This window comes from Salvelinus alpinus, chromosome 23 (assembly GCF_045679555.1).
Source record: "Salvelinus alpinus chromosome 23, SLU_Salpinus.1, whole genome shotgun sequence".
NCBI lineage: Eukaryota > Metazoa > Chordata > Actinopteri > Salmoniformes > Salmonidae > Salvelinus > Salvelinus alpinus.
This window is the reverse complement of record NC_092108.1, coordinates 30,945,238-30,959,365: the sequence shown is the minus strand read 5'-3', so window position 1 is coordinate 30,959,365 and position 14,128 is coordinate 30,945,238. Positions and strand designations below refer to the sequence as shown.

Below are 14,128 nucleotides of genomic sequence, written 5' to 3'. Positions count from 1 at the left end.
TTCTTGTCAGGTGTTAATTTGTTTTACAATGTGCCACTTGAGCAGTTTATTAGGCTTTTAGCCCCCTTGTGCGTTAGTATCAGAGGTACACCTCAATCACAACTGTGTTGATCATCTCACTTCCTCATACTTCTGGTTTTCTTTTAAACTGCAATCACTTTGGACCAATCAGAAAGTCTTGTTTATTGTCCATTGTACTTTTTTGGGTTACCGTATATAATAGGACCACCACCATAGACTGACATGTATCTTCCAACATATTGAAGTCATTTAATGGATCTCTGTGGTCACCACCACCACCAGATCAAATGGTCCACAATTTAAAAGATGTACTGGATCATTAAAATCAAGGCCAAGCAATTGAAGGCAATGTTAGATGCTTAGACCACTTAGTTGAAGTGCGTCCCACTTTGATAAATGTACATCCTATTGATGTAGCCTATATTTCTAGTGGTGTTGCATTCATCTACTCACATTCTCCTGCCCATACATCCTAGGCAGGGGATACTTCAGAACTGGGAGGGGGACAGAACAGGGCTTGAATGAGAAATGGGTCTAGTAATTGCTAGCCCCCGCCCTCCTGTTCTTACCCCCCCTCCCGCCACCACCAGCAAGACCAAAGGAAGAGTGCTGCTGCTGCTACAACCTCTTCCTCCACCCACCCCCCAGTCCAGTACCCCAGTTAGTCCCCCCGTCCCTTTTGTGCTTGTTAAACTGGCATTGTGAGGAAACCCAACAGCTCCTTTAGGTGGTGTTGAAAATAAGTGCAGGTGGCATTAATTGGGGAATGCATTGACTCACTCACTCGCCCGGCCCACTTTCCCTCCAAATAGGAATTTTCTACTGGGGGTTTACATAAATACCCTGCATTGCAGACGCTTGTTCCTGCTGCTTCCCATTGCTTTAACATTTGAATTCACCAGTCATCCTGATATAAATATCATTTAATGTTATCTGCCACCCAGACTCGGGAGACCTCAAAAGCACTAACCACTTCTTTCTTTCTCCCCCGCATCAAAGTAGGTGGACTTTTTTTTTGTCCCCCTTTTTTTCATGTTCTCCCCTTTTTCTCCCTCCCCTCCTCTCTCTCTCTCCATCTCTTTCTCTATCTCTCCCTCTTGAAGCTGCTCTGCTGTGGAGCGCTCAAGGAGAAAAATGGACAGAGTAACTGTTGTTTCTCTCTCTGCATTCAGATGGAAATTCTAATCTCCCTTAAAAGAAACTAAAAAGAGAGTGAGAGATGGAGAGGGACATTGAGTGCAGTGCAGGAGAGCGGAGAAGGAGGAGAAAGTTAAATTGCCTACTGGGCTTACATGGTAGTTTGAAACCATGATTCAGCCTAATCTTTTTTAACCTGTTAGGAAACCCATGAACGTGTACACTGTGAAATGATCGTGGTTGTTTCTTTCTTCTCTGGTTAGCGGTAACCCTCATGAGCAGAGATGGCCTAGAACTTGTGAAAGCGTTCAGTACATTAGCCATGTACACTCAAAGGCATTTCCCCCCTTCTCACCCCCCTCTCCCTACTTCCTACTTCTATCGTTTTGATTGGCCATGAGGAAATACCTGAATCAAAATAGAAATATTATGAGTAGAACGGGGGTCCGTATGCAGGTCAATTACCACGGTCAAATGTTGTCCTCGTTCTTATTCTATGCTATTACTTTTCAAAAGAGTTGGGGGCAAATGTTAGACTTCATGAGAGTAAAATTTATTTTTTACTTTCAGTGAATGTACCTATTTCAACAACTGAGTAAGTATTGTATTTTTCTCTCAAAGATCTGTCTCTTCGATTCGGGGAGAGTTAGTCCCGTATCTCGTCCGCAAACAGTTCTCTAAATCCATGACCTCTCCGAATGTCAATGATGAAGCTGATCAGAACCTTAAGAAAAAGGATGGCAATGCAAACTTAGGTAATGAAACTATACTTGAACATTTTAAGAGAGTTTTCATAGCTAGGTTGTAACTCACTTCATGCACACACACACACACATACACACTCAACTGTGTCTATCTGCTGTCTGTGTGTGTAGAGATTCAGATCTTGTCCAGGGATGAGGTGCTGCTGCAGCTAACCCGGGAGAGGTCCTGTTGGAATGACCATCGTGGGGACATGAGTGAGGCCTACCACGGAGGACGCCTGCGCTGTTACGTGCACATCATGGACGAGGGCATGTGTTACCGCGTCAACACGCTAGCGGCCTACATCGAAGCCAATCGCCTGGTAAGTGAGAGAGTGAAACTATATGTACTAAACATGCATTAATCTGTTTCTGACTGCTTCATGGCTAGCATGCTCTTCTCGTACACTGCTTTCTTTACCTGCCACATCAAACTAATAGCCGGCTCTGTTAGTAACCCTAACTTACAACTTTTAGATGTGATTAATATGACCTTTTGTCTGGTGAGGAACATGCTCCCTGTACATTACTGGCATTATTGTTTTATCCTCTTCTATGAACATGTATGCCTTATTGTCTTGTGTTCCAGGCCCCTAAGCTGTTTGATGAGCCTGCAGTCCATCCATCAGCAGCGATATCTGTGCGCTGTCTGGTGAGTGGCTAGCCTAGTAGCTGGATGGGTGGTTCTCTTAGATATCTGGTACGATGTGTATTTTCGGACTGCATCCATGAGTCTGTGTCTGAGTCATTAGCAGGTTGTAGTAGAATGAGCGTTGTGAGTGAGGATGCCATTAGAGTGAGTGTGCTTTGGTGAGTCACATGCTATTCTTGTTAGTTGTCTATGAGGGTAGATGCTCTAGATGTGTGTCATAGGGGATTAAGGAGCATAAGAGGCAGGGGAGGCCACTAGCGGAGGCCCTCAGCTCCTCTTGCCCTGTTCAACAGTTGGGGACTTTTGGCCACTACACCTCTTACAGATGTAGGACCTTAATTTGAGACAGTTTGCTACAGCAGGAAAATAATCCTGCAGCAAAAGGAAATGTGAATTTATTATGTGGATTATAATTACCATTTCAAAGTGTAAATTACAAACTTTAGAAGCCTTTTTAAACCTCAAATACACTAAAAGTTCCTGCATTTCTGGAAAGTTCTGCAACAGGATGATCAAATGAAGATCTTACAACTGTAGGTTGCCTCTCCACTATCTTTATAATCAAACTGCTCTTCAAACTGTCAAACTTTTGAGTTCTAAAAGTATAATCTAAAGTATAATCCTACTGTTGTTCAAAAAAAGAAACGTCATCTCACTGTCAACTGCGTTTATATTCAGCAAACTTAACATTTGTAATATTTGTGTGAACATAACAAGATTCAACAACTGAGACATAAACTGAACAAGTTCCACAGACATGTGACTAACAGAAATTGAATAATGTGTCCCTGAACAAAGGGGGGTCAAAATCAAGTCCATATCTGGTGTGGCGACCAGCTGTATTAAGTACTGCAGATTATCTCCTCCTCATGGACTGCACCAGATTTGCCAGTTCTTGCTGTGAGATGTTAGCCCACTCTTCCACCAAAGCACCTGCAAGTTCCCGGACATTTCTAGGGGGAATGGCCCTAGCCCTCACCATCCGATCCAATAGGTCCCAGACGGGCTCAATGGGATTGAGATCCGGGCTTTTCGCTGGCCATGGCAGAACACTGACATTCCTGTCTTGCAGGAAATCACGCAAAGAATGAGCAGTATGGCTGGAGGCATTGTCATGCTGGAGGGTCATGTCAGGATGAGCTTGCAGGAAGGATATCACATGAGGGAGGAGGATGTCTTCCCTGTAACACACAGCTTTGAGATTGCCTGCAACAACAAGCTCAGTCTGATGATGCTGTGACACACTGCCCCAGACCATGACGGACCCTCCACCTCCAAATCAATCCCGCTCCAGAGTACAGACGTCGGTGTAACGCTCATTGCTTCGACGATAAACGCAAATCCGACCATCACCCCTGGTGAGACAAAACCGCAACTCGTCAGTGAAGAGCACTTTTTGCCAGTCCTGTCTGGTCCAGCGACGGTGGGTTTGTGCCCATAGGCGACGTTGTTGCCGGTGATGTCTGGTGAGGACCTGCCTTACAACAGGCCTACAAGCCCTCAGTCCAGCCTCTCTCAGCCTATTGCGGACAGTCTGAGCACTGATGGAGAGATTGTGCGTTCCTTGTGTAACTCGGGCAGTTACTGTTGCCATCCTGTACCTGTCCCGCAGGTGTGATGTTTGGATGTACCAATCCTGTGCAGGTGTTGTTACACGTGGTCTGCCACTGCGAGGACAATCAGCTGTCCGTCCTGTCTCCCTGTAGCGCTGTCTTAGGCTTCTCACTGTACGGACATTGCAATTTATTGCCCTGGCCACATCTGCAGTCCTCATTGCAGCATGACTTAGGCATGTTCACACAGATGAGCAGGGACCCTGGGCATCTTTCTTTTGGTGTTTTTCAGAGTCAGTAGAAAGGCCTATTTAGTGTCCTAAGTTTTCATAATTATGACCTTAATTGCCTACCGTCTGTAAGATGTTAGTGTCTTAACGACCGTTCCACAGGTGCATGTTCACAAAGAAGATCTGTGAAGTTATTTGGATATTTACGAATTATCTTTGAAAGACAGGGTCCTGAAAAAGTGTGTGTGTGTGTGTATGTATGTATGTATGTATGTACAGTGGGGCAAAAAAGTATTTAGTCAGCCACCAATTGTGCAAGTTCTCCCACTTAAAAAGATGAGAGAGGCCTGTAATTTTCATCATAGGTACACTTCAACTATGACAGACAAAATGAGGGGAAAAAATCCAGAAAAACACATTGTAGGATTTTTTATGAATTTATTTGCAAATTATGGTGGAAAATAAGTATTTGGTCACCTACAAACAAGCAAGATTTCTGGCTCTCACAGACCTGTAACTTCTTCTTTAAGAGGCTCCTCTGTCCTCCACTCGTTACCTGTTTTAATGGCACCTGTTTGAACTTGTTATCAGTATAAAAGACACCTGTCCACAACCTCAAACAGTCACACTCCAAACTCCACTATGGCCAAGACCAAAGAGCTGTCAAAGGACACCAGAAACAAAATTGTGTATACTTTATTTTATACAATAAAATGCTAATTAATTACTTAAAAATCATACAATGTGATTTTCTGGATTTTTGTTTTAGATTCCGTCTCTCACAGTTGAAGTGTACCTATGATAAAAAATGACAGACCTCTACATGCTTTGTAAGTAGGAAAACCTGCAAAATCGGCAGTGTATCAAATACTTGTTCTCCCCACTGTATATGTGTATATACATATAAAGAATTAGATTTTTACACTGGAAATTTGACTAATATAGTAAAGTGTGGGAAGGGAACAGAGGGAAGTGTACATTCTTGTGTGGTCTTTTCGGCTTATGATCTCCTTTTCCTGACATCGTTCTACCACATCTGGTTATTGTCTGCCAGATTGGTGCTGACAGCATAATAGGAGCATCCTGTCAAATCTCAGACAAGGCATCCATCAAGAGATCAATGATCGGCGCGTCCACCACCGTCAGAGAGAAGGTCAAAGTAACCAACTCCATCATCATGCACGGAGTCACCATCGAGGAGGGGTGAGTAGAGCCTACTGTATACAGATTTGGACCATTTCTACCACTGTGTCCTTAGACTTTAGAAGCTGTGATCCCAGGACATTTTACCAGGTAGTCACAGATGACACTTTATGGTAGAGAGAAAGCAGTGTAAGCAACACTGTTATTTCCATTTGGAAAAGACCGGGTAGTAAACTCCCTTCTCCAATTATGCCCAGTATAGTTTTAAACCACAAAGGGGAACCATTAGGTTTTAGAGGCCAGAGTGTATGGATGACTCCGGAGTATGTGTGTGTTTTGGTTTTACTATCTTTGTGGGGACCAGAAGTCCTCACAAGGATAGTAAAACAAGGAAAATTTGCACAAGTGGGAACATTTCACCAGTCCCCACAAGCAAAATGCTTTTTTTAGGTTTAGGATTAGAATTAGGAGTTAGGGTTTGGGGTTAGGTTAGGTTAAATGTTAGGGTTAGGGAAAATAGGATTTGGAATGGGAATCAGTTGTTTGGTTCCCACAAGGATAGTAAAACAACCGTGTTTGTGTTTGGGTGGGCTGCAGTGCGAGGAGGGGACTGACTGCCTGAGGCTTGTTTTATGTGATATGTGGGGGAAACAGAGAACACTATGTTGACAATGTTCATTGGTGTGCAGTGAACCAGAGCACGCTTACAATGGCATACATAAACACATAGGTGATTAATATACATGGTTAAACTCTGCTGTAGCTAGATTCTCAGCAACAACGTATTTCACTTCCTTCATATAACTCACAAGTGGAATTTATTTTAATTTAATTTTTTTACGTTTACCTTAGTTTTCTACCTTTTTTTAAAGTGTCATATTCAACTATTTATTGTGGGTGGATTGCTGACTATGTAAACCTACTATGAATAGTTTTTTTTCTTCTTCAGTCTAGCATTGGGAGACATTTTTAATTAAAGTATTTTCACTCGTGCTGGCTGGTTGAAAGGATGTCCTGGCTGGTGATTGAAAACTGCAAGCATGACATGAATCGCAGGAGAGAGGCCACTGAGAAGTAGAAAAGGGCCCTGTTATTTTAAATTCAGACATCCTCAAATCCTGGGGAAGAGCTTTATCTGGCAGAGTTGGGCTTTAGCACTGTCCCTCTTAAAGACAGGGAGGCCTGAGCCAGCGGGGGTACCCTCATGTCCAAGTTAGTGCACGCATAAAGAGAAAGAAAGAGAGAGAGAAAATAGGAAAATAAAGAAATGGCAATTCTTTCGCAACATAAAAAAATGTAAGAGGGGATTAGCAAATCCCTGGCATGTTAAAGAAGGCACTTGCATTTTTTGGCCCCTTTGTTTGCATGTAGGAGTGCTTGTTTACAAAGCAGAGGCTATTTGGGGGGGCTGCGGTCGAGGTCGCGGGGAGGCAGGCGGAGGATGTGGGTGGTTGAGGTGTGGGGGTGGGGGGGTCACAGCGAGGAGGAGCACAGTGTCAGTAATTAGTGGTGTTTCAGTTGGGCTTCTTTGGTGGTCTCTCTGTTTAAAACTCCAATCCTTGTAATCTCCCATTGCCATCAACCCCCCAGCCGGTTCCCTCCCTCCCTGCTCACCCCCCTTCCTCTCCCTCCAACCCCACCCCACCCCACCCCACCACCACCACCACCTGAATAGCCCCAGTGCAGCAGCAGCCAATACAAACCTGCCTGTGTTAGTGGCTGCAGGGCCAAGCTCGTCAGTCTCTCTAGGAGGGAGAGACATACATGTTGCTCCCCAGCCCGCCCCACAGAGCTCACTCTGTTTCTATCCTCCAGAGGAGACTTTATGGTGGCCTTAGTCCGGACTGCCAACCCAGGTGGTGCAGAACATCAACTATCTCCGGGCAGGGTTGTCGGTTCCCCAGCTATCCTAAACTAACCACCTCACAGACTTTCCATCTGTTGATATTCTGATTGTTAGCATGCCTTCGCCTGCCACCCAGGGTATGGAGTTTCACTATGACAGTTACACGGGGTAAAATGAGATTAAATCCTGAATTGAGATTAATTGATTAATTCGGGGTTTTCTCTATTATTGATCAAATAAAATCATACCAAACTTTAGTTAAACATTTAACATCTCAGTTTAAATGTAGAATAGACACAATCAAGGTAATGAAGGAACAATTAAGATGTTTAAAACATGATATTAACAGTTAATGAGGAATTTGAAAGATCACGGTCTACTTACCATAGAGAATTTTTACCCCACTCAAATTAATGAGTATACTGCCTACCTAGACATCACATAAGCCTAATGTCTGAAACCCACTATTTAGACTGAGCTCAGTACCCATAGTAATTATAACATAGGGTCCAGAATGGGGTTTTTAGTTCGACATGGGGCGTGTGCTTGGTCTCAGCCTTGATGAACACCTGTCTATAATGTTTCGTCACCCCCTGCCCTCAACAAAATAAAAAATAAACCTGACGATATCGAATACCTAATATTCTAAATGTTGATGATAGTGTATCATTTGCACACACAAGGTAGAGGCTGGTGTTTTTCTTTAATATGTATGCTAATCTAGTTTCTTGAGGAAAATAAAACAAGACAGCTGAAAACTCTGAGGGGTCATGTTTCCTTTAAGGGAGGGGTTAGAGGCAGGAAAGGACAAGGCCCTCCCTCTGCTGTGCAATTAGCTGAATACATGAAAGAGAAATTTCATTGTAAATATGTTCTTCATGCACCAAGAAAAAAAAGCTGGCCTGGCCCAGGCATGTTAAGTAAACATCAAACTGTGCACATGAAGTTACAAAGTTTTATGGTGCCAAAGTGATCCCATGAAAGAGTGTGTGTGCGCGTGCATGAATGAAAGCCTGTGCAGTTGAAAGCATCTTCTCAAATATTGCATCCAGAAAATGTCGTCCTTGAAAATGAAGCCTGGTCGAGTAGATGTTCAAATATAATACACAAGAGCAGGATTTTAACTTTGCATTAGGTCAGAGAGCAAGTGTCCAATGGCCAGAAATCAACTCCTCTGCGATGTCTTCGCAGGTACCCACAATCTGCACAGAGTGATAGTGTACTAGTTCTCAAGGGGAAGTCTGGTTGATGGTGCTGTGTGTTTGTTCTACAGGTGTAACATCCAGGGCAGTGTGATCTGCAGTAATGCTGTGATCGGCCGAGGTGCAGACATCAAATATTGCCTGGTAGGGAGTGCCCAGCGCATAGAGCCAGAGGGTGAGCATACTACTGCCTCACCTTGCCATCACACACTCAAGTCCCACTCACCTCCACTTTATCCAGCAACAGTAGGGTTGCAAAATTCCAGTAACCCAAAATTCCTAGGTTTTCCAGAAATACTGTTTGTAAGATTCCTGGAATAAGGACGTAGAGAATACGTAGGAAATCTGGGAAACTTCCCAACTGGGATTTCTGAAAGATCTGGGAATTTGGGGAAAGGTACCTGAGTTTTGCCACCCTAAGAAGCAGGAAATAACACATTACTAGCCAAAGTAGCATGTGTGAACTTGTGACAGTGTTTATGTGACTGTGATACGTTTTATTCTACACTTTCTTAGATCGCATTAAAACTGAACCCTCTGTGTATAATTGAGCTTTTACTTTTTTTATATTCCTAATCCCCTTGTCCATACTCCCTAGATGGAGCTGGGGGAGGGGGGGGGGGGGTTGTGTGTGTGTGTGTTCCTGTGTTTTTAGTCAGTGTGTGTTTTTGGGATTGGGGGGTGGTGTGGGGGAGGAGGGGTCTGGGGGCTGTTGAATTCCGGGTGGTCCTGGCCTGTTCTCTAACCTCTCCATCAATGACACTGCCAGAGGCGCCCCTAAAATGTCCAGGGCCTGCTCAGCCTAATTGACTGAACAACAGGGTGTTGCTACACCACGGCCCCCTGCACCAAATACTGCAACATTTACCCCCCTCCCAACCAACCCCCTTCCGTCCCTCCCCATCCATGTTCCAAGTTCTCAGCCCGGCCCAGTTATCAGAGTGCGACTGGACCTGATTAGCCTGCCGTAACCTGGAAAGCACTGGCTTATGGAGCGGCTCCCAGAAATCCCAAATTACAAGCTAGACCCTTGTACTTCCCACACATTCAGTCCCACAGCCCAGCTCAACACAGCCCAGCACAAATCCCCCACACAACTCCTTTTAAGTTTAAAGCACAGAAAGAGCACAATTCAAAGATATCCCCGAAAAAAGGCTAACCGAGTCTGTAACAGAGCAGAGGTTAATGTAACCTATCATTATAAAAGCATTACTTATAATAACTGCAATAAATGTCTCGAAATAGCCTGGAGGATAACAACAACCGCTGTCTTTAAGTTCTACAATCAAAAGCCCTTTGATTTCATCATATCAAAGCTCCAATTTCCCGTTCAATTTGAATGTTATTAATCTTAATGAATTAAATATTTTTCTACGGACTGGCTGCGATTCCGGATTTTTTGAAACCTGGAAGTTTTCTGCGCATGTTTGGGATCCGCTGCGCGCTTCCCCATCAGAGTCCTTTCAGCTACTGCTCAGTGCTCATTTTCTCTGTGACTCCGTTGCTGCTTCCACAAACAAACTTAGTTCTTTGTCTGTTGTAGCAGTAATCAAAGCAGACATAAGCACGACACAACAGGCAGTCTAGCGATTTCATGTTCTTTTTTCAGGAGGGGAGTTAGCCTTCATGCAGCTATTTAGGCAAGTTATATGTACACAGCATATCAACAAGCAAGACGCAGACAGGCAGTCAATAGTGATTTAAAGTGCAAACATTAGCTATTGTAGTTATTTTTTCAGCAACTCTGACTATATGCCAGCATAACTATAAAGATTACATCACACAGAAGGCGGAGTTTTGCCCCAATGCAATGTGTAGGCTGCGTCTTGCTTGTGCTATGGCAATATCTGTAACAACAGCCTTCATATACAGTACCAGTCAAAAGGTGACTACCTCATGAAGCTTGTTGAGAGAATGCCAAGAGTGTGCCAAGCTGTCATCAAGGCAAAGGGTGGATACTTTGAAGAATCTCAAATATAGAATATATTTTGATTTGTTTAACACTTTTTTGGTTACTACGATGTTCCATATGTGTTAGTTTAGTTTTGATGTCTTCACTATTATTCTACAATGTAGAAAATAGTAAAGATATAGAAAAACCCTTGAATGAGTAGGTGTGTCCAACCTTTTGACTGGTACTGTGTGCATACATATAAACTCAGCAAAAAAAGAAACGTCCTCTCACTGTCAGAGCTACTAGGAGTACTGGGTGGATGGAGTCAAGCGCAGAGAGCAGGTTTAAGGAACGTGGATTTATTTCCCAATGCACAGGGAAAACGATCATGCCTTAAAACACACGGGCGCATGAAACGATGAGTCCAAAAACACCGGACTAAACTGTTCCGAGAAAATAACAAAATCCACTTCACAATCCAACACCAACATAACAGAAAAACAAGCCCGCACAACAGCCAGCGGGCTACCTACCCTTAAATAGCCTACCCACCAAACTAAACTCAAAACAGGTGCACCCAATCAGCCCAAACTAACAGAAACAAAAGAAACGAATCGATGGCAGCTAGTAGGCCGGTGACGACGACCGCCGAGCGCCGCCCGAACAGGAAGAGGCACCATCCTCGGCGGGATTCGTGACAGTACCCCCCCTCTGACGCGCGGCTCCCGCAGCGCGCCGACCCCGGCCTCGAGGACGACCCGGAGGGCGAGGCGCAGGACAATCCGGGTGGCAACGGTGGAAATCAGCCAAGAGGGAAGGATCTAAAATGTCTCTCCCCGGTACCCAGCACCTCTCCTCCGGACCGTACCCCTCCCAGTCAACGAGGTACTGCAGGCCCCTCACCCGGCGTCTCGAGTCCAGAATAGCTCGTACAGCGTACGCCGGGGACCCCTCGATCTCCAGAGGGGGCGGAGGGACCTCCGGTACCTCACCTTCCTGAAGGGGACCAGCTACCACCGGCCTGAGGAGAGACACATGAAACGAGGGGTTAATACGATAGTAAGAAGGGAGTTGTAATCTATAACACACCTCGTTTATCCTCCTCAGGACTTTAAATGGCCCCACACACTGCGGCCCCAGCTTCCGGCAGGGCAGGCGGAGGGGCAGGTTTCGGGTCGAGAGCCAGACCCTGTCCCCTGGTGCGAACACAGGGGCCTCACTGCGGTGGCGGTCAGCGCTCCTCTTCTGCCGCTCACTGGCCTGCCTGAGAGAGGCCTGAACTGCCCGCCAGGTCTCTCTAGAGCGCTGTACCCACTCCTCCACCGCAGGAGCTTCGGTCTGGCTCTGATGCCACGGAGCCAGGACCGGCTGGTACCCCAATACGCATTCAAATGGCGACATGTTAGTTGAGGAGTGGCGGAGTGAGTTCTGGGCCAACTCTGCCCACGGGACGTACCTTGCCCATTCTCCCGGCCGGTCCTGGCAATACGACCTCAGAAACCTACCCACTTCCTGGTTCACTCTTTCCACCTGCCCATTACTTTCGGGGTGATACCCAGAGGTAAGGCTGACCGAGACCCCCAGACGCTCCATAAACGCCCTCCATACCCGGGACGTGAACTGGGGACCTCGATCAGATACGATGTCCTCCGGCACCCCGTAATGCCGGAAGACGTGGGTAAATAGAGCCTCCGCAGTCTGTAGGGCCGTAGGGAGACCAGGCAATGGAATGAGACGACAGGACTTAGAAAACCGATCCACAACGACCAAAACGGTAGTGTTCCCCTGAGACGGGGGAAGATCAGTCAGGAAATCTACCGATAAATGAGACCATGGCCGTTGTGGAACCGGGAGGGGTTGTAACTTCCCTCTCGGCAGGTGCCTAGGAGCCTTACTCTGTGCGCATACCGAGCAGGAAGAGACATAGAGTCTCACGTCCTTAGCCAAGGTGGGCCACCAGTATTTCCTCCTAAGACCCCGCACTGTCCTCTCAATCCCCGGATGACCCGAAGAAGGTAGTGTATGAGCCCACCGAATCAAACGATCACGAACACCAAGCGGTACGTACCTAAGGCCAGTTGGACACTGGGATGGCACAGGTTCTACCCTTAACGCCCGCTCGATGTCCGCGTCCACCTCCCATACCACCGGGGCCACCAGACACGAGGCTGGAAGGATGGGAGTCGGATCGATGGGCCGGTCATCCGTGTCATAGAGACGAGACAGCGCGTCGGCCTTAGTGTTGAGGGAACCTGGTCGGTAAGAGATCGTAAATCTAAAACGAGTAAAGAACATGGCCCACCTAGCTTGACGCGGATTCAGTCTCTTCGCCTCTCGGATATACTCCAGATTGCGGTGGTCAGTCCAGATGAGAAAAGGGTATTTTGCCCCCTCAAGCCAGTGTCTCCACACCTTCAGGGCTTTTACCATAGCTAGTAACTCCCGGTCCCCCACATCATAGTTCCGCTCCGCCGGCTCCAGCTTCTTAGAAAAGAAAGCACAGGGACGGAGCTTCGGTGGCGTGCCCGAGCGCTGTGATAGCACGGCTCCAACACCAGCCTCGGACGCATCCACCTCCACTATGAACGCTAACGAAGGGTCCGGATGCGCCAACACGGGAGCCTCAGTAAACCTTGCCTTCAACTGGTTGAAGGCTCCATTTGCCTCGGCCGACCACCGTAGACGCACTGGCCCCCCCTTCAGCAGTGAGGTAATGGGTGCCGCCACTTGGCCAAAACCCCGGATAAACCTCCGGTAGTAATTGGCAAACCCTAAAAACCGCTGCACCTCCTTTACCGTGGTTGGAGTCGGCCAATTACGCACGGCGTTAACGCGGTCACACTCCATCATCACCCCCGAGGTGGAAATGCGATAACCCAGGAAGGAAACGGCTGGTTTGGAGAACACACATTTCTCAGCCTTGACGTACAGGTCATGCTCCAGCAGTCGCCTAAGCACCCTGCGCACCAGGGAGACATGCGCGGCGCGTGTGGCAGAATAGATCAAGATGTCATCAATATATACTACCACACCCTGCCCCTGCAAGTCCCTGAGAATCTCATCTACAAAGGATTGGAAGACGGCTGGAGCATTCTTCAACCCATACGGCATGACGAGGTACTCATAGTGGCCTGATGTGGTACTAAACGCTGTTTTCCACTCGTCTCCTCCCCGAATACGCACCAGATTATACGCGCTCCTGAGGTCCAGTTTTGTGAAAAAACGCGCTCCGTGGAATGATTCCATCGCCGTAGCGATGAGAGGTAGTGGATAACTAAATCCCACTGTGATTGAATTTAGACCTCGATAATCAATGCACGGACGCAGTCCTCCCTCCTTTTTTCTCACAAAAAAAGAAACTCGAAGAGGCGGGTGACATGGAGGGCCGAATGAACCCTTGTCCCAGAGCTTCCGTGACATATGTCTCCATAGCCAACGTCTCCTCCTGTGACAATGGGTACACGTGACTCCTGGGAAGTGCAGCGTTCTCCTGGAGGTTTATCACGCAATCCCACCGTCGATGAGGTGGTAATTTAGTCGCTTCTTTCTTACTAAAAGCGATAGCCAAATCGGCATATTCTGGGGGAATGCGCACAGTGGAAACCTGGTCTGGACTCTCCACCGATGTGGCACCGATGGAAACTCCCACACACCTACCTGAACACTCATCTGACCACCCCTGAAGAGCTCCCTGTCGCCAGGAAATG

General features: G+C 46.6%; 1 protein-coding gene across 1 annotated transcript in view; it reads left to right on the top strand.

Annotated features, from left to right (window-relative positions):
- The window catches only part of LOC139550790 (translation initiation factor eIF2B subunit gamma-like), a 54,904-nt gene that overhangs the window by 28,637 nt on the left and 12,139 nt on the right, over positions 1-14,128 (top strand). The window contains exons 7-11 of the mRNA XM_071361946.1: positions 1,780-1,913; positions 2,034-2,224; positions 2,491-2,553; positions 5,391-5,539; positions 8,599-8,702. Coding sequence (XP_071218047.1) covers positions 1,780-1,913; positions 2,034-2,224; positions 2,491-2,553; positions 5,391-5,539; positions 8,599-8,702 — 641 coding nt within the window. The remainder of the gene's footprint in view (positions 1-1,779; positions 1,914-2,033; positions 2,225-2,490; positions 2,554-5,390; positions 5,540-8,598; positions 8,703-14,128) is intronic.